The following is a 19,439-nucleotide window of genomic DNA, read 5'->3' on the forward strand; positions in this document are numbered from 1 at the left end:
CCCCACGACAACTTTGTCAGTGCTTCTGCATAAATTCTGTAAGGCAAAATTACATAACAGAAAATACTTGGTAAAACAAACCCCAGCCAATAGGTAGAATTAACATAATGAACAAGTAGATTCATTCACAGAACTGTCTCGATGGTGTGTTCCTCCACAAAACAAATTCAATCTGATATAATGCCATTCAGTTTCCTCGGACAGACAAACAATTGTTCAGTGAGCCAGTTGTTATGAGTGCAGCAAATGATGTAATCATTCTAATGACCCTTAAAAATATTCCAGCCAACAGGAGGCATAAGCACAAAGAACGAACAGATTCATACACAACTGTCCCGAAGTAGTGTTATTCCACAAAACAAGCTCCAGCCGCTAGGCGGAACCAGCACAAAAAACAAAAAACAGGTGTCGCAGTTTCTCGAATTGTCAAGTGGGTATTATTAATATACCCACATTAATATAGCTTTTTTAAAATGACAGGGTCATAACTCGTAAGACATAGGAAATGCATTTGCATATGGACTTTGCTATTCCGACTAAAATTTGGCAAAATGTGTATGTTTGTGTAAACGGTAATATGAAATTTGCAATTGCATTTGGATTGCAATTTATGCATCCAAAAATAGAAAACGGGTAGCTTTAGGCTAAATAAATGACGATAGAATTGACATTTTTGGGTGAACGACAGCAAAAACAATTCTGAAGCCATATGACAGCTTTTTGTGAGGAAAAAAACAAAAATGTATGCCGTTGAGCGTGATTAATATTATTATTATTTTTACTGAAATAGTAATTCAATTAATAAATAATAAATTAATATCATGAAGCACATTTGAAATATGACAGTAAGAGATGCCACAGAGCTTTATGTGTTTAAAATCCATTTATTAAGTGTGGGGATATCTGTGTTGTTGTGACATTCTATATGATATAATAGTATATACACTTCGCTATAGTAAGAAACAACTAGTGCCATAATAACTGAGTGACAGGCAGACTATAATGAGCGATAGAGCATAACACGGTTAGCTTGCTAACCAGATATAGTGTCCGATAAACAGTATCACTAACATCTGCCTCTGTTTCACTCATTCAATATGCTTTATAAGTATAGGGGTTAATAATAATCTGGTCTCTGTTCAGCTGACAGCCTCATGCAAAGACCTAAACAATAAGGAATGTAATATATATATCTATATCTATATTTAGATGAATACCAGTAGTTAAAATCAATTCGTACCTGAACTAAATACATATGTTCTAGATTGAATGCATCCACATGTTTATACAGTACATATATAGTATTGAAGTAGTATACTAGTGTAGAGGAGTAGTTGCTGCCATAGAAATAGAGGCCACATTAACGCTAAAAGTCCCACAATACCAAGCACATGGTGAACTGAGCGATTGTGCTCACTAAAGGCGGGATTCTGTTCGGGTTTGACTATTTGGATGCACTACAGTCCCTCAATATCATAAACTCTACTGCACTCAACACACTATTAGAGTCTGTGGTTATCATGGATTCCAGCGACGGTCATAAAGTCAAGCAATCTGATATTGCTGAAGCTAAAAGGCAGGATGATGTTCCAGATTCAGGCCCAGATCTGAAGGAAGAATAGATAAGAAAAGGTGATTTAACAACCAGTCATTATATATTATATTAACAATATACATGCCCGTAAACAATCTCTCTCTCCCGCACGACACCCTGCAGTCGACCTTTATACCTCGGAGGCTTGATTAGCCTAATGCGGGACCGGGTGCGTAGGAGCACGACCCGGCCCCGCCCTCCGCCCTGCCACAAATGTTGACTTTAAATTATCCCCTTACTCGTAATGTATGATCCCAGGATCCTGAGCAGAAAGCTGTTCCGTCCGGTGAAACTCGAAGGGTGCTGACTCTGTTCTCATGTCCAAACAAGATGGACACGCGGGTTCCCTTTAAAACGTCCCAAACGTTGATCGTGTAGTCATTGTAGCCACCAAACAGTAGTCTCCCTGCAACACAGATGAAACACTCAACAAACAGAACTGTCAATGAGTTTAATACAAATGATATTAGCATAGGATAGGATAGCACTCCTTAAAAAGGTCACTGATTCTTGATCATTTTGGTCGAAGGAAATCTCTGTGTTGAATGCACTCATAAGTTTAAGTTCATAAATAAAAAGCATTTGTTCTTTTGTGTTGAATGCACCTTAAAGGGATAGTTCACCCAAAAATGAAAGTCATTGTTTGCTCTCAGACTGCACAAGACCAACAGTCAAGCTGCAGCCGCTGGCGAGATGGGGCGTTCAAGTGAAAACTCGCTTTGTTTATCTAAAAACAGGTCTGTCACAGCTATATTGACAACAGAACACAACACAGCTGCACACAAACCAGAGAACAGAACTTACTAAATGTGTCTGATGAGTTTGTAGTTGAAGAATAGATGCATTTCTATGCCCTGCTGTATGTATTTACTTCACAGCGGACGAAGTTATACAGCACAATGCCGCAAATACAAAAACAAGCGATGGACAGAATGTCCTGTTGCTCATCGTGGCTGGTTAGGCCAAAGGCTCTGATGAACATAGAAAAGATACCTTAAAGGGGTCATGACATGTTTTTTTTTATTGTATTATTATGTTCCCTTAGGTGCAATTATAGTATTAATATATTTTTTTTTAAGAAAAACTTTTAAAATCTAGTGATTTATGACCTTTTCCCACCCTGTTTCTCATCCTCTGATTCAAACAGTCTGTTTTGGGGGCGTTTTCCATTTAAGACTTCAGTGTTAACGCCCACTGTTATGATTGGCTAACGTCAGTGCCTATGTATCAATTATTGACGCTCCCAGCCAGAACAATATGCAAGTAAACTAAGTAAAAACACTGTGATTATTCATAATGAATGAAATTGCGCTTTAAAAAGTAGTTTAAAGTTTAAAATAGATTACTTACAGTTTAGCGTCGTCGTTGTTCCCAGAATAGTCGGCACGGACTTATCTTTGAGCAACAGTTTTCTGGCAAAGCCAGCATCATATTGAGATTTGTTCTCAAAACAGTCATCCTTAAAATGTACAGAACAAACGCTTAAGTTAACACCGCCGTGACTGGGACGTCCGCAAAAAATAAACTGCATCCATTTTTCCCTGACGTCTGGATCTTTCGGCAGCTTATTCAGAGGTTTTGTTTGACCACAGCCAGGAACAGCACATCTGTGTGGCATCGTAATTTTCCTGTGCACAAGTAGTCTCTGTCAGAGCTCGCTGTCCATCGACTGAACACTTGTGAGGCGACGGCGATACTGAAATGAGCGTAGTTGTCTTGCGCTTAAATCGTAGTTATCTTGTGCTGGAGGCGGTCATATGCAAACGCTGTTACGTCACTTCTAACCGACACGTCACTTCTAACCATGAATCCAGAACGAGCTGTATTTTGAGCTTGATTAAATAAATGATTCGTTTAGAATGGGGAGGACGTCTTAAAATATTAAACTTGCAGGACGTTTTAATGATACAAAGACCTCTTATATACCAAAAGATCAAGGCAAATTTGGTTTCTCATGTCATGACCCCTTTAAATGGCGTGTTGTTTGCCATCAAGTTAGGACATGGTGCGACTGTAGCTGCCTTCAGCCTCCTCTGTCTATCTCTCTGAGTCATTTCAAACAAATAAGGCTGGGCATAGAAATGCATCTATTCTCTGACTACAAACTCTTCAGACATGTTTAGTAAGTTCTTTTCTCTGGTTTGTGTGCAGCTGTGTTATGTTCTGTTGTTAGCCTAGCTTTGGCAGAGCTCCTTTACAAAAATCGAGAGTTCATGGCAAATTTGTTGCAAACTCGCGGCAAATTGTCCATTGTTGCCAAAGGTTTGCTGCGGGTTCACCACTACCAGTACAGAGTTGCAAACTTCTGGCAAACATTTGTGGCGAATCACAAGCTCATTTGCTTGTGAAAATTATGAAAGGCAAATTTGCGGCACGTTTGCAGCTGGTTTGCCAGAACTGGGCTGTTTTAGATAAACAAAATGAGTTTCGCTTGAACGCCCCATCTCGTGAGAGGATGCAGCATAACTGTTGCTCTCATGCAGTCTCGTGAATGCACACATGAGAGCAATGGTCGGTCAAGATTTTCACAATAAATTACATTCGATTTCGGTTTGTTTCTCACCAAACCTCATTGTATGCTTTCAGAACAATCATGAGTCTCATGGAATAATTTACTGGACTTCTGAATTATACTTTGCATCCAGCTTGAAGATGTGGTCACCATTAACTGCCTTAACTACTTACATTCATTCTTCTGTTAAAACTCATGTAATATTTGAGCTTTAAAATTGTTTAAATTGTGATTTTTACAGTCATTTTAGGGTTTTAGAGACCCTTCCTTTCTGAACATGCCACACAACTGCTTGTTCAGTCACTTGTCATCTCTAGACTGGACTACTGTAACGCTCTCATTGCAGGCCTCCCTGGATGTGCAATTAGACCTCTGCAAATGATCCAGAATGCAGCAGCACGTCTGGTCTTTAATGAACCAAAGAGAGCACATGTTACACCACTCTTTGTCTCTCTCCACTGGCTGCCGGTTGATGCACGTATCAAGTTCAAGGCTCTGATGCTGGCATACAAAACAGTCACTGGGTCTGCTCCAGCATACCTAAAATCATTTCTACAGAGCTATGCGTCCACTAGAAGCCTGCGGTCGGCTATGGAACGTCGCCTTGTTGTACCAACACAAAGAGGCACCAAAACACTTTCCCGGACTTTCGGCTTCATAATACCACATTGGTGAAATGACCTTCCCAACTCCATCCGGGAAGCAGACTCACTTTCTGTCTTCAAAAAATGCATGCAGTTACAGTCTCCAGTAACTTGTATCACTATTTGTGGGGTAGGCGATTTTGGCTAGTGAAAATGCTGAGTGGCTAGTGACCTTGGAAACTACTAGCCACAGTGGCCGGTGAGTAAAAAAGTTCATTTCAAAACCTCAACGTCAAAACATATTTTTGTGGTAATCAACATTATGCCACAAATGCCGTCGATTTAATGCATTCTTTTAATGAAACTGAAATGCATAAACCTTAAAGATAGGCTTGATTTAATCTTTTTTTTTTAATGTACAGCATACTGCTAAAATTAGTAAAGTAGTATGCTATTCCAAAGATCAGTGCTTACCACTGAGGGAGAAGTCCACACTAGATGCCCCAAATATGATGCTTTCTTTTGAATAAATGGCCACCTCTCTGTCTGCCCTCAGATCATAGAGACGACACTATAAACACATAAAATGAGGGGAAAATTGACTATAAATCTATTATGTGAAACAGTATGCATTATGCAATGATAAACATTTCAAACAGTACTATGCCACATTGTCATGTGACCTCGTTCTGTTTCATGTTTAATTCAGTTATCATGTTAGAAATACATTTTTTGTGTAAAATGTCTTAACATTAATGTCTTATGTCCATTGTCAGTTTAATAAAATTTTGAGTTGGGAGTCTGGGTAGCTCAGCGACTACCACACCCGGAGTCGTGAGTTTGAATCCAGGGCGTGCTGAGTGACTTCTGCCAGGTCTCCTATGCAACCAAATTGGCCCGGTTGCTAGGGAGGGTAGAGTCACATGTGGTAACCTCCTCGTGGTCATAATAATGTGGTTCTCGCTCTCGGTGGGACGCATGGTGAGTTGTGCGTGGATGCCGCGGAGAATAGCGTGAAGCCTCTACATGTGCTACGTCTCCGCGGCAACGCGCTCAACAAGCCACGTGATAAGATGCGAAGATTGACGGTCTCAGACGTGGAAGCAACTGAGATTCGTCCTCCGCCACCCGGATCAAGGCGAGTCACAACACCACCACGACGACTTAGAGCACGTTGGGAATTGGGCATCCCAAATTGGGGAGAATTATAATTTTTTTTAAATACAATAAAAAATATTGAGTCAAAAAAGAGATCTCAATACAGTATTTATGTTTGATGCATACTGCAAAATATTTCAAACATAGCAAGGGACTCACGGTGGAGTCGTCAGAGCCTGAAGCGAAAGCGTCTCCGCTTGGATAGTACCTGCAGCGAAAATTTATGCAAATTCATCACTCCTTAAACAGTACCCAAAGATGGTGCTGACATTTTAAATATAAATATTTACCCGCACCTAAAGTCCTTAACTGTCACTCAATCTTGAATGATAAAAGTACTCTGTGGACATACTTACCGCACACTGTTTACGTCCGATTCATGAGTCTCAAAAGACTGGACACACTGTCCCGTGCGCATGTCCCACACACATGCCTTCTTGTCACAGCCCTGAAAGAGATGGGAGAACATACGGGTCACTGCACAGGCATGCTAACAAGCTCCAACGTGCTTATGTGTCTGTGTGTGAAAATTGAATTGGAAGAAGAGTGAATGTGTGTGTTTGTGAGGGCAGGTTTTGCTATACTTGTGGGTACCAAAATGTTCCCAGATGAACCTGGCTAAACCTTAAGTTGATGTCCCCCAAAAAGTTTAATCAAGGGAGTAAATATTGCCATAATTAGAATCTTAAAATGCCAAAAGATATATCTATGAATATAGGTCTATACTGTCAGGGAGTAGCAATATTTACTCCTAACTACATTTTTCCATTCTCTGATGAAAATGTGAGAGGTGCTTGTGTAACAGGTCCTGCTCGACCCGAGACCCGAGTGTCCTAACAAGGAGGCTAAAGGCTACAGCCTCTAGCGTCAGTCGCTACTGCACCTCTTGAGGCTTGGGGAGTGAGGTTTACACACACGGCACAGCACGTACCAGCTGGCCACAGTTACACTTGCTAGGGCATTGCTAGGTGGTTGCTAAGGTGTTTTGAGCAATGTTAGTGCATTTTTACTGTGGTTTCTAGGCTATTCAGGGCAGTTGCTACGATGTTCGGGGTGGTTGTCATAGCATTGCTATGCATTTGCTTATGTGTTTTGAGCGATGTGAGTGCATTTTTAAAGGCATTTCTAGGATGTTTTGGGTGGTTGCTAGGGCATTGCTAGGTGGCTTCTTAGGTGTTTTGAGCAATGGCATTTTAAATGTGGTTCTAGGCAGTTGCTAGGGCATTGTTAGGGTGTTCTTGGTGGTCGCTAGGGTATTCTTGGTGGTTGGCATGACATTGCTTTGTGGTTGCTAATGTATTAGCGTGTTTTTTTTAAGGTATTAGCAATGTTAGTGTGTTTTTAATGTACTCTCTAGGGAGTTCTGGGTGGTTGCCATGGCATTATGTGTTTGGTAAGGTGTCTTGAGTAAAGTGTATTATTATAGGAGTTTCTATGATGTTTTAGGTGGTTGCTAGGGCATTGCTAGTTGGTTGCTAAGGTGTTTTGAGCAATGTTAGTGCGTTTTTAATGTGATTTCTAGGGTGTCCTGGGCAGTCGCTAGGGCATTGCTAGGGTTCTCTACGTGGTTGCCATGGCATTGTCATGCATTTGCTAAGGTGTTTTGAGCAATGTTAGTGCATTTTTAATGTGGTTCGTAGGGTGTTCTTGGTGTTTGCTTTGGTGTAGTTAGTTGGTTGTTAAGGGGTTCTGGGTGGTTGCAATAGCATTGCTATTCGGTTGCTATGGTGTTTTGAGCTATGTATTTGTGTTTTTAATGTGGTTTCTAGGATGTTCTGGGCATTTGCAAAGTTGATGCTAGGATATTCTGGGTGGTTTCCATGGCATTGCTATGCTATTGCAATGTACTGTAGGTGTATTTTTTATGGGGTTTCTAGGGTGTTTTGGGTGGTTGCTAGGGCATTGCTATGAGGTTACTATGGTGTTTAGATGCATGTTAGGGTGTTTTAAAAGTGGTTTCTAGGGTGTTCTGGGTGGTTGCTAGGGTGTTACAAAGGGTGTTCTTTTCGATTTACATTGCATTGCTATGTGGTTACTAAGGTGTTCTAAACGTAAACGGTTGCTACTGCATTTTTAATGCGGTTCCTATGGCGTTCTGGGTGGTTGCCATGGCATTGCTCGGTTGTTTTTAGAGGTGGAGCAAGTTATTATAGTTGATATATTTGACTTTAAATTATAAAAAACAATCAGTTTTCTATTTGGAATAACATGCACTGATTAAATAAGCCAAATAAGACCATGAACATGTATTAAGAATGTGATAAGAGTCAATTTTGATTTCGTGTTAACTTTTAAGTTTCCATAAGGTAATGTGTGGCATTGGTTTGTTTGTGGTGAGGTTTGGATAGGATGTGTTCTGCACTAGCAGTGTTGTTCTCACCCCTGACACAAAGGTGTTTCCTGTCTCAGAGGGGGCAAGATCCAGACACAACACATCAGCCGCATGTCCGTGGAAACTCTGCAGCATCTGACCGCTCTCCACGTCCCACAGAGCACATGTGCCATCGCCACTTGATGTCAAGATCTAACGCAAACGCAAAACAAACCAGAACCATTAGCAAGGTCCTGTACGGCAATGTTCAACAATTGCAAGACACTTTGAATTATTTCATCCTCTGATGGGCCTTACCTGCATATCTGAGTTGGTGAAGCAGCATGCAGACAGGTAGTTTGTGTGCATGGCCACTGATTTCTTCTTGGCTGCAAGGTTCTCGTTCTTGTCCAGGGATAGAGGGTATACAGAGCACTTGTTGTCCAGCCCACTGAAACAACAACAACAATATAAAATTAATAAAACTTGCATAAAACAACATATTTACTACAGAAATCGTGAGTTGACTATTAGGCTCACCCGCAAGCTACTGCACATCCAGAGGGGGCATAAGCACAGGCCATGACCCATGTGCAGGGCATGGTCACTGCATGCTCCTGTCAAGACATTTCAAACAACCAATGACAATGGAGCTGCTGGATATTTTTCATGTAAAACTATATTAGAACTTTTAAAATTATGTTTATGGTGCAAATTGCATTTATGTTATAGGTGGAACTCGATGAACACATTTCTTATCAGGTCCCTTTAAATGACTGAAATATCCGTACATATTTTTTCTTAAGACTGTATTTACCTTATTTGTTGTAAATGCATCCCATACAATCACCTTTCCGTCCTGAAAAGAGAATATATATATATATATATATATTACATTTGTCAGCATTTAAATAAAGAGCAAATCATTTAACAATGTCACTATGAAAGGAAATGACAAGAGGGCGTTTGAATGAATAATGGCCAAAACTGACCACAGATCAGTGCTAGATTCACTCCACAGCCTCTAAAACCGATTCTCGCTTCACAAACAAATCGTTCAGACCGTTTTGTGAACCGATTCATTTCGACCAGTTTATTGGACAGAACCGAATCGAATGAATGATTCGTTTGCATATCGAACATTACTACTCCAATTACTTTCAGTTCAGTTTAAGAGATGTAGCTGCTCACGATCTACTTCATATTTATCAAACTTGATTGTATACTTGAATGCATATATGACCTAAATTTCACAGACCACACCTCAAAGACTGCAAGATCATGTAGATTTACACTCTACAATATCAGGAAAATAAGACCTTTCCTCTCTGTACATGCCACACAACTGCTCGTTCAGTCACTTGTCATAACTAGACTGGACTACTGTAACGCTCTCATTGCAGCACTTCCTGCATGTGCAATTAGACCTCTCCAAATGATCCAGAAAGCAGCAGCACGTCTGGTCTTTAATGAACCAAAGAGAGCACATGTTACACCACTCTTTGTCTCTCTCCACTGGCTGCCGGTTGATGCACGTACTAAATTCAAGGCTCTGATGCTGGCGTACAAAACAGTCACTGGGTCTGCTCCAGCACACCTAAAATCATTTATGCAGATCTACACTCCCGCCAGAAGCCGGCGGTCGGCTAAGGAACGTCACCTTGTTATACCAAAACACTTTCACGGACTCTCAGTTTCATCATACCACGTTGGTGGAATGACCTTCCCAACTCCATCCGTGAAGCAGACTCACTTTCTGCCTTCAAAAAACGGCTAAAAACACATCTTTTCCAAGAGCACTTAACCAGTCACTAAAAAAAATAAAAAATAATTCTTGTTGCACTTAAATCTGTTTTGAATGCTATTCTGATGCTAGTAAAACTTTGTAGTATAGCACTTTTCGTACAAATGTCTCCTTAAAATGATTCGCTTATGTTTTCCTCTTTTGTAAGTCACTTTGGATAAAAGCATCTGCCAAATGAATAAATGTAAATGTAAATGTATATTTGACCTAGTTTATAGACTGACCTGAGATGAACTGACGATTCTCCTCTTGTCTTTACACCAGTCCATACACAGCACTTTATTCCCGTGGCCTTTCAGGGTTCGTCTGGTCTTCATGACAAACTGACCCAAAGCATCCATCTTATCCGCCACTTGATGCACTGTTTGAATAAAAGCCACAATTTTAATGCCACTTTTCAGAATTGTTCTGCATAGGTAAAATGAAGAAACTGAAACGGTGTCCTTTTTTTTGTCTCTTCTTGTTCTTCTTTAAACTGTGCTAAATTTGAGAACGTTACGTGTTCTTGAGCTCCTGAAAGGTGCTATATAAATGTAATATTATTCTTATTATTATTTGACTAAATAATGGTGTCCTTTCGTAACAATCCCTGATAGACATACAGGACTTTCAGCTGAATGTAGGCTATATTGATTTCTTTTAATGCTTGAATTTGTATATATTATTCACTGCAAAATGTCTGCTTAGCATTTCACATTTTGCGTGACACCTCCAGCCTGCAGAATAATGTTGTTATACATGCACAGACAAGCTAAAATTATGTTTCAGGCATATATGAATATCAAAAATATCAGGAGAAACCAAAGTTAACAACATATTCCACAGTAAATGTGGCCTACAAATTCAGCTTCATCTGGTAAGAAAAAACGAACTAAATAATAATTAATTTAAATAATAATTGTATATTATTATTATTATTATTATCATTAGGGTATTATTTTGAAAAGGCATGGACAAGGCATGTTTTAGTAATAGAAACTCTAAATGTCAGAGTAAAATTAAAAAATGGACGTTTCATTTAGTTTTGACACACTTCCGGGTTAAGCCCCGCCCCCACCCGGTTCTTTCAGAATACAGAGACAGATCCAGATAATTTTGTCATTTGAACAGATGCTTCATTGCACACCCATACTGGAAAGCGTCACATTTTAATTACCATCTGCTAAACATCTCAAAGTCATATTGACATCGGAGAGGAAACATCTTAAAGACGTCCCAGATAGTGTTTGTAAATCTGATCTTTTTAAGATGTTTAGCAGATGTTTAGAATGCAATGCTTGAAACGCTCTTAAACAGACATCCCGTAGAGGTATGAGTGCTATCTGGGGTAGCCTATTGCAGAAGAGTAAACAACCTAAAAAAAAAGATTTTTTCCAGATGTAAACACAGGCATCAGGTGTGGCTGCTATCATGGACGTCATTAAATTAAGATGGCAACGAGTCTTTTTGAAAACATAAATAAAATAAAAAAATAATAATTATTATAATAATAATAATAAATTATTGATTTATACAAAATAAACAACTGCTAATAAAAATAAATGAATGGCAGATTGTTTTTTAGTTTCGGGTTTTATCATCTTTTTAGTGCGCGAGACTTTCGAAAATAAAATCTAAATAAATGATTGATAAATAAATTATAACTCATACAACTTAATGCAATTCAATGCATAATAATAAATGATGAAATATACATTGCATAATTATTGTAATAAATGCATAATAATTATGAGTACCCTCTTTTTTAGAATATAAATAAAACGTTCCGTTGCAACCATCATCATCATCATCATCATCACCTTCCTGATCGGTTTAAAACGACCGATCGATCCTCCTCATCTGATCTGATTTACTCTAAACATCCTCGCAGCAAACCGAATTATCCTAACATCTGTTTGCATTTTACACACACGGTAAATCCCGAGGTGTGTCGATCATACAATCGCGCTCTTACGCTCGACATCGTGCAGTTTGGCTCTCTCCTCCTCCAGTTTTATCTTCAGCGACTCCGATTCGGTTTTCAGCGTCGCCAGACAGTCGCCAGGCTGCGCGGCCATCTCCTCCAGTTCGGCCATTTCCACGAGAAAACACACGGCTCACGGAGAGGTGTATTTTTCTGGTTCGAGGACACCGGAGAGACGGAGGAGAGGAGAGCCTGGAGACGGAGCGAACGGATGATGCTGCTTGCGTGACGTCATAAAGGATGAAGGATGCTCTCTCTCTCTCTCTCTCGCTCTCCAGCATCCGCCTGAAACCCCCAGAGAATCCCACTCGGATGCGTTTTAGTCTCCTGATGATCAATATTTAGGCTGTCTGCGTCTACATGGGATTCTGTAGTTCCTTAATAGTTTTTAGGTGACATTAGTGTCATCGTGTGCTTCTCATTATGGACATGTAAGAAATATAGTTTAAAGTGTAGTTATACATCATGGTAGCATTTGTTACATCTTGTTTAAATTGATACAAATGTCACCAGACAGGATGATTTTCATCACTGAATTACAGTAAAGAGAATCAATTGATATAATGCAAAAAAACATATGAATGGTAATAAAACAGGCTTAATTTTCTTGTATGCAAATGTAATTCCTCATTTTTTTCTTTTGGGTTGAAGTATAACCCGGGGATGTGTTTTGTGGGATTCACCCGGTTAGGTTTACTAATTGTTCATTTAGCTCTTGGCATTCTCCAACCTAGTCCTTAGAGGATTATCCATCATAAATATTGCATTTCCAAGCCAGATTGTGAGAGCCATGGCAGATAACTAAGAGTGAACAGAGAGGAGACTCAGTTGGCAGTTGAGTTTATTGATTTATTCAATGTGATTTATAAAAGATGCAATGGGAGAACAATTGTGACAACACTTATTAGGAATTACAAGAGGGAAATTAACTATTCCAGGTTGGTTTGGGTTACTGAGATGTGTGTTTCTGCTCATAACATGTTTGTTCACATTTGATCTTGTAAAAAACTATGGGGTACAAAAATGAATAAAATCAAAAAAGTTCTTCACATTATTAAAAAGAGCACATATGATTGTAAATACACAAAAAATATATATATATATATATATATATATATATATATATATATATATATATATATATATATATATATAAAAGCTAATTATTAAAATTAGCTTTAAAATATGTGTTTATATTAACAATTCAGGTAACACTATACAGTTAATGCATTAAACAATTATCAATATATTTTTTATAGCATTTATTAATCTTCGTTAATGTTAGTCATTGTAAGTTAATTGTGCATTAACTAACGTTAACAAATTGAACCTTATTTTAAGGTGTTACCACAATTCAGTTACACTGCAAAGTTTATATAATGCATTTATGTCAGCATTCAGAGGCGGCATAAAGGCATTTTCCCTTAGTCACTTCATGCTTTTTAACAGATCGGATAGCTATTCTATCATGAAAAGACTATTGTAAATAATATCACAATATGAGGGGCCAAAGGTCAGAGGTTAGGGGTCATATGCGAGTGACGAAGCCCAGACGGAGGCTGCTGGGCACCTGTAGGAGTTCCAGGGCTTGTGGTGAGGAGCAGAACGGAAAAGTCACCTGGAACCGATACTGTGCATCCATCATCAGCTGAGACGACCCCTCGCGCTCCTGCAGCAATGCCTGTAACCATGGAGACAAACAATGAGAGGTCTAGGGCCTATTCACGATTGATTTATAATCATGTCCCTTTAACCTCCCATTTAAACGTACCTGCACCTTCCGGACAAAGGATGGAGTGATTCGTTTTTCGAAATCATCAATGGGTGTGTAGGAGTTAAGAATTTTCACAATCTATAGAAGAAAAGATGCCAAAGTCTCTCATAGATGCAAACATAAGAAGACAATATGCACCGAAAAAAAAAAGATATTCCTTCACAGACAGAATGCTAAAATGAAAGGGGTAGTTCACCCAGAATGAAAATCATTTACTCATACTCATGCCATCCCAGATGTGTGTGACTTTCTTTCTTCTGCAGAATGCCAACGAAACATTTTAGAAGAATATCGTAGTACTGTAGGTCCATACAATGCAAATGAATGGTGACCAGAACTTTGAAGCTCCAAAAAGCACATAAATGAAGCATGAAAGTAATCCACAAGACTCCAGTGGTTCAACCCATGCCATTTTAAGCAATGAGATAAATGTGGGTTAGAAAAAAAATCAACATTTAAATCCACTTTCACTTCCACGTTGTTCTTCTTTTGTTTTTGGCGATCCGCACGCACCGTGTATATCACCACCTACTGGTCGGAACTGGTCAAAGGTGCAGATTTATAGTAAAAATTAATAAATATTGATCTGTTTCTCACCCACACCTATCATATCGCTTCAGGTGACATGGATTAAACCAATGGAGTTTATGCTGCCTTGTTGCGCTGGTCATCATTCACTTGGATTATGTGGACCTACAGAGCTGAGATATTCTTCTAAAAATCTTAATTTGTGTTCTGCAGAAAAAAGAAAGTCATACACATCTGGGATGGCATGAGGGTGAGTAAATGATGAGAGAATTAACATTTTTGGGTGAACTATCCCTTTAATGCCACAAATCAATTACAGGAAAAACACAATATTTCCTAGTCAGTTGTCTTAAAGGAAAAGTTAAGTCTAAAGTTTGCACCTGTACAGGCGAGAGCTCAGAGCATCTCTGCTTGATTTCAGCTGCGTCCTCATCTGTAGTTTTGTTGACCTGAAGAAGCCATGCGACCTGTGACAGCGGTCCGAGAGTTTCCATGGCACAGCTGCTCTGCAGACCCTTCTCTCGCAGCCACTCCTCCAGGTAACTTATGTTACACCTGAATGGAAAAAATTTAGTTGTCGAAGTGGCCGTACGACTGATATAATGATAAAGACAATTATTTTAGTTCCAGCGCCAAGTAGAGCTTAGATCTCCACCACAATACATAAGAAAGTCTCTGCTACATACAGCAAAAACAGTCCCACAACAATCTTTGTTTTATTATTCTACCTGATCTGCATGCCCTTACGACAGGAGCAAAGGTCTTTCCTCAGCAGAATGCTGTTGACAGAAGTGGATCCGATCAGGTAGAACATCTGTCTGATGACCTGACCCTGCAGCTGTGGCTCCATGCCCTGCTGTGCCATGCATGTGTGGAATGTGGTGAGCTGCTGCAAGATGGACGTCACGCTGAGCGGCTCACCACCGCCGAGGCCCTCACCGTCCTCGTACACGCTGCTCGAGCGCTTACGGAAGCCGGTGGGTTTCATGCTGGAGATCCCCTGGAGACTCTCGTGCTCCAAAATCCCTGGAACTGAACAAAGGGTGGATGAATGGATAGTTCAGCCTAAAATGTCATTTCTAAACCAGCCTAACATCTCCTTTTGTGTTCCACTGGAGAGAAATTCTTATGGGATTGGAAAAACAAGAGGGTGAGTAAATGTTGACAGAATGTTTGTTTTTAGGTGTCCCTTTAAAGGTGCTGTAAGCTGTAGTTTTTAATCTGGGTTAATCGGTGTGTATGTTTATTTCCATACTAATCATAGGAAAGAGTGTGTCCTCCATCACGCTGATGAACTGATGGAAGATGTTGATGGCCAGATCGCTGAGGACCTGCCTGTGCTCTGACAGGTCAAAGTTCTTCAGGCAGTTCTTATTCTGACGTGGAGTGTTGTGCTTAATGAACTCCTGTTGATGGAGGAAGACATATTGAAACCACTAAAAGTATAAAGTAGTCAAGATACTCTTTTAAAAAAGAAGTTAGCTACACTACAAGCTACTAAAAAAGTAGCTAACTACATTTAAAAGGATAGATCACCCAAAAATTAAAATTCTCTTATGAATTACTCACACTCATGCCATCCCAGATGTATATGAGTTTCTTCTTCTGAACACTAATGACATTTTTTTGAAGAATTTCGGCTCTGTAGGCCCGTACAATGCAAGTGAATGGTGACCAGAACTTTGTAGCTAAAAAAAAAAAATCACATAAGGAAACATAAAATAATCCATATCATCGCTGTCTGATGAAAAACACGTGTCTCCACTTTCGGCAATTTTGACGGAATGCACCGAATGACCAATAAAAATATGTTTAATCAGGTGATTTGTTTAACAAGTATCTCAATTGGCCTTGAGAAGTGTCCATCAAATCCGTGTATGTTCCGCCCTTATGTTTTGAAGAACTAATTTACCTCAGTTGTCCGGCTGAATTAAAGGGAAGAGATTGCCTAAATCATGCTGTCTCTGACTGGAGTCATATGGATTACTTTTATGTTTCCTTTCTATGATTTTTGGAGCTTCAAAGTTCTGGTCACCATTCACTTGCATTATATGGACCTACTGAGCTGAGATATTCTTCTAAAAATCTTTGTTTGTGTTCTGCAGAAAGAAAGAAAGTCATACACATCTGGGATGGCATGAGGGTGAGTAAATGATGAGAGAATTATCATTTTTAGGTGAACTATCTTTTTAAGCTATTTAAATATACAGTATAACAATCAGAAAATATTAACAATACCCAGTAATATGATAATATCACCTGATAGTAATATTAGGGTGATGTTCCCGTAAGAAAACCATGGTTACGAAAACATTACTATAAATAAACCATGGTTAATTTTCATAATTGTTAAACAAATAGGGTGACACCATTCAATTGAATATTAATTTGTATTCAATATACACAAAAAAAATCGAAATGTAGTACAATAGAAATACAATAAATATTTCATAAAAAAAATAAATTAAAAAAAGCCAAAGTCCCTTTAAGACTAGTTGTTAATGGTTGCAAAAGCGTTCGGTGTTAACAGCCCCATACAGTTGGTTGAAGTAATTGGCCGTTGAGTCTTGCTCCCTCATAAGCGTTTCTAAGATTAAATTCATTTTTTAAAAGCTTTGTCAGGAAAAGAGTTCAACTTGGAAATATGTGTCTCACGATTCTTGCGTTCTGTTACATTCTGTTGTCAGCCCCTTGCCTGTGCTCATAGTCTGAGCCGCTTCACCACAGTGTTCAGCCGAATACCACTGCTGTCTGGGAATATTGCTACCCTACATTCAACTGTAATGAATAAAAACCAATGTGCTATTTCACTGTTAATCTGGGGTAGTATACTCATACTGTGGCATCAGTGCAAGTGTAACACCATGTGGACTGCCTATTGAAGCGTTCCACCCCCCCCCCCCCATTTTACTTTTGACATAACATTTGAGAAAATCGGCTGACTGAAACGTTTAATTAATTAATTTATTTCATGCACATTAATGAAATACTCTTTTTTTTTTAACAGCCAGGAATGTTCTTTGCAATAATATAATGGTGCTGTATAATTTATGTATTTATTGTGCTCTCTTGTGGACAAAGGAACAAAGTACATTTAAAAATAAACTGACTTTAAAATTTGAATATTATTCAAATTTTGAAAATTTGAATTTAGTTTCTCTCGGTCAATTGACAGCCCTGTTATAGACCTCTGTAATTACAATTCTTACTAGTAAAAAAATCAATTGTAAATCCATATATTTGAAGTTTTTACTAGTAAAAGCTCTGAATTGTATTTGTATAGGTAAATATGCAAATGAACAGCTCTGTAATTGAAATATTACTGGTAACACTTTACAATAAGGTTCCATTTGTTGACATTAGTTCACATAAACTAACAATGAACAATACTTTTTACAGCATTTATTCATCTTGGTTAATGTTAATTTCAACACATACTGATACATTGTTAACATTAGTTAATGAACTATGAACTAACATGAACTTAAAATGAACAATTGTATTTTTATTAGTGCTATATTGTTTGATCATGATACCTAATGCGTTTACTAATAATAACGAATGTAACCTTATTGTAAAGTGAAACCGTATTACTAGTAAACATATCATTACAATGCATAACACTGGAAGCATTTATGTTAAATTGGCTTGCCATAGTTTGCTACCTGTGCTCGCGGAAAATCGATGTGACAAAAATAGCGTTTTGTGACGCTACAGCGCTACACATTAGGAAATGTAGCTTCTTGCTAGTGAAGTTACACTACTGTGAAAATAGCTAAACTACAGTCATGATACTGAAAAATATAGTTAAATAAGTAGCATCGCTTCTCTTAGTTACATGTAACTACTCCCCTGCACTGCTGGCAGAATTAAGGTGTCCTTTAAAACTTAAAAAAAAACATGAAATCACTTTATGAAACACTTTTATTTCCTGTGTTGATGTATAAAGTGAGACTTTACCTCATCACCACTGTACTGTTTGAGGCAGTTGAGAAATTGATATGTGTTTGAGAGACAGAAGGACAGAATTTCAAAATCCTCTTGGTGCACCTGAAATCGTCATTGTAATTGTCAGCATAATTATTATATAAGGAAACTTTTCATTAACGTTTAACCATGCAACCATCAGGCACAGCGTCTTACCATTACAACATCCTTGAATGACTTGATAATGGCATGCATGAGGGATTTAAGCTTGTTTCCGTCGTTGAGATAATCAGCATGTCTTACACACATGAAGAGGAGATGAGCAGCCAGACCAGGGATCATATTCACAACCACACCACGAGGTTTCAGCTCTGTAGAGGTTACACAACTTAGTGTCAATTTGTCTAAGTAAGTATTTTTTATATTTTACATTACTCTAGTTACAATTGAACTGATTTGGAATTTAATATTCCAGGGCTAGTCAACCAGTGCTCCAGAGAAGATGGTTCACTTATAACATGCTTTGTGAACACAAATCGCAGCGCGTTCATTTTATTTTCACATTTGCTGAAAATTAAATTCTAAATATATCTGACTGTTGCAGGTTATTCCGAAAATTATGAATATGCATAAATATAGTATATTATAAAGTCTTCTAAAATGAATGGTTTCCGAATTTCTGAACTGCCCCCAGTGGCCGAAGCTGGAACTACAGTTGTACGCATCTGCACCTTCGCGTAACCAATGTGCAGAACATGAGCAAACATTAGGCGGATTAAACATTTGAGTAATAATTATATTAATATAAAAACCAAAACTGAGACCAAAACAATGTTATTTGAAATTCAGCACATTGGGTATCAATTTTGGGTGGAAAAAAATTTGGAACTTCAGAATGGATTCAAACTCACATTGCCCGTTGAAGTTTTGGGTATACTGCGTTTTTCCACGTGCCATTCCATCTCACACATGGTAAAACGTGAAAAATGTCAAAGTATACCCATTTGCATGCCCATATGGACACATTCAACGCATGCACACAACAACTGCTTTGTGGCACAGTCAATGGCAGGCGCACGTGCAGATGATGCGCAGAAGCGTACTGTATATTACAGCTGGGCTGCACGTGGACAGTCCGCCCATACTGTGATGACACAATTTGGGTAGTGGCATGCGTAAAACCTAACAACAACAACAACCGGAATTTGCCACTAACTGGCGGTGACGTCCCCACAACGCTTGTGCCAGGCTGTGTGCACCTTGAGGCCAAGTGAAGTGTCGAAA

General features: G+C 38.8%; 2 protein-coding genes across 3 annotated transcripts in view; both read right to left on the bottom strand.

The window, feature by feature from the left end:
• Positions 1-879: 879 nt before the first annotated feature.
• LOC127640522 (guanine nucleotide-binding protein subunit beta-5a-like) lies at positions 880-12,171 on the bottom strand. The gene is made up of 11 exons (XM_052123135.1): positions 11,918-12,171; positions 10,188-10,324; positions 8,977-9,018; positions 8,700-8,776; positions 8,478-8,610; positions 8,229-8,372; positions 6,205-6,296; positions 6,008-6,056; positions 5,165-5,261; positions 1,834-2,000; positions 880-1,607 (listed from the first exon to the last, which is right to left on the bottom strand). The coding sequence occupies exons 1-11, from the start codon at positions 12,036-12,038 to the stop codon at positions 1,596-1,598; spliced, it is 1,071 nt and encodes a 356-aa protein (XP_051979095.1). The 5' UTR covers positions 12,039-12,171; the 3' UTR covers positions 880-1,595.
• Positions 12,172-13,093: 922 nt separating this feature from the next.
• Positions 13,094-19,439, bottom strand: part of myo5c (myosin VC) — a 28,844-nt gene continuing 22,498 nt past the window's right edge. For both annotated transcript variants that reach the window (XM_052122929.1, XM_052122928.1), the window contains exons 35-41: positions 18,372-18,526; positions 18,189-18,278; positions 15,484-15,634; positions 14,957-15,260; positions 14,609-14,783; positions 13,698-13,778; positions 13,094-13,607 (exon numbers count right to left, since the gene is read on the bottom strand). In XM_052122929.1, coding sequence (XP_051978889.1) covers positions 13,455-13,607; positions 13,698-13,778; positions 14,609-14,783; positions 14,957-15,260; positions 15,484-15,634; positions 18,189-18,278; positions 18,372-18,526 — 1,109 coding nt within the window. In that variant the 3' untranslated portion in view covers positions 13,094-13,454. The remainder of the gene's footprint in view (positions 13,608-13,697; positions 13,779-14,608; positions 14,784-14,956; positions 15,261-15,483; positions 15,635-18,188; positions 18,279-18,371; positions 18,527-19,439) is intronic.

This window comes from Xyrauchen texanus, chromosome 49 (genome assembly GCF_025860055.1).
Source record: "Xyrauchen texanus isolate HMW12.3.18 chromosome 49, RBS_HiC_50CHRs, whole genome shotgun sequence".
NCBI classification, from domain to species: domain Eukaryota; kingdom Metazoa; phylum Chordata; class Actinopteri; order Cypriniformes; family Catostomidae; genus Xyrauchen; species Xyrauchen texanus.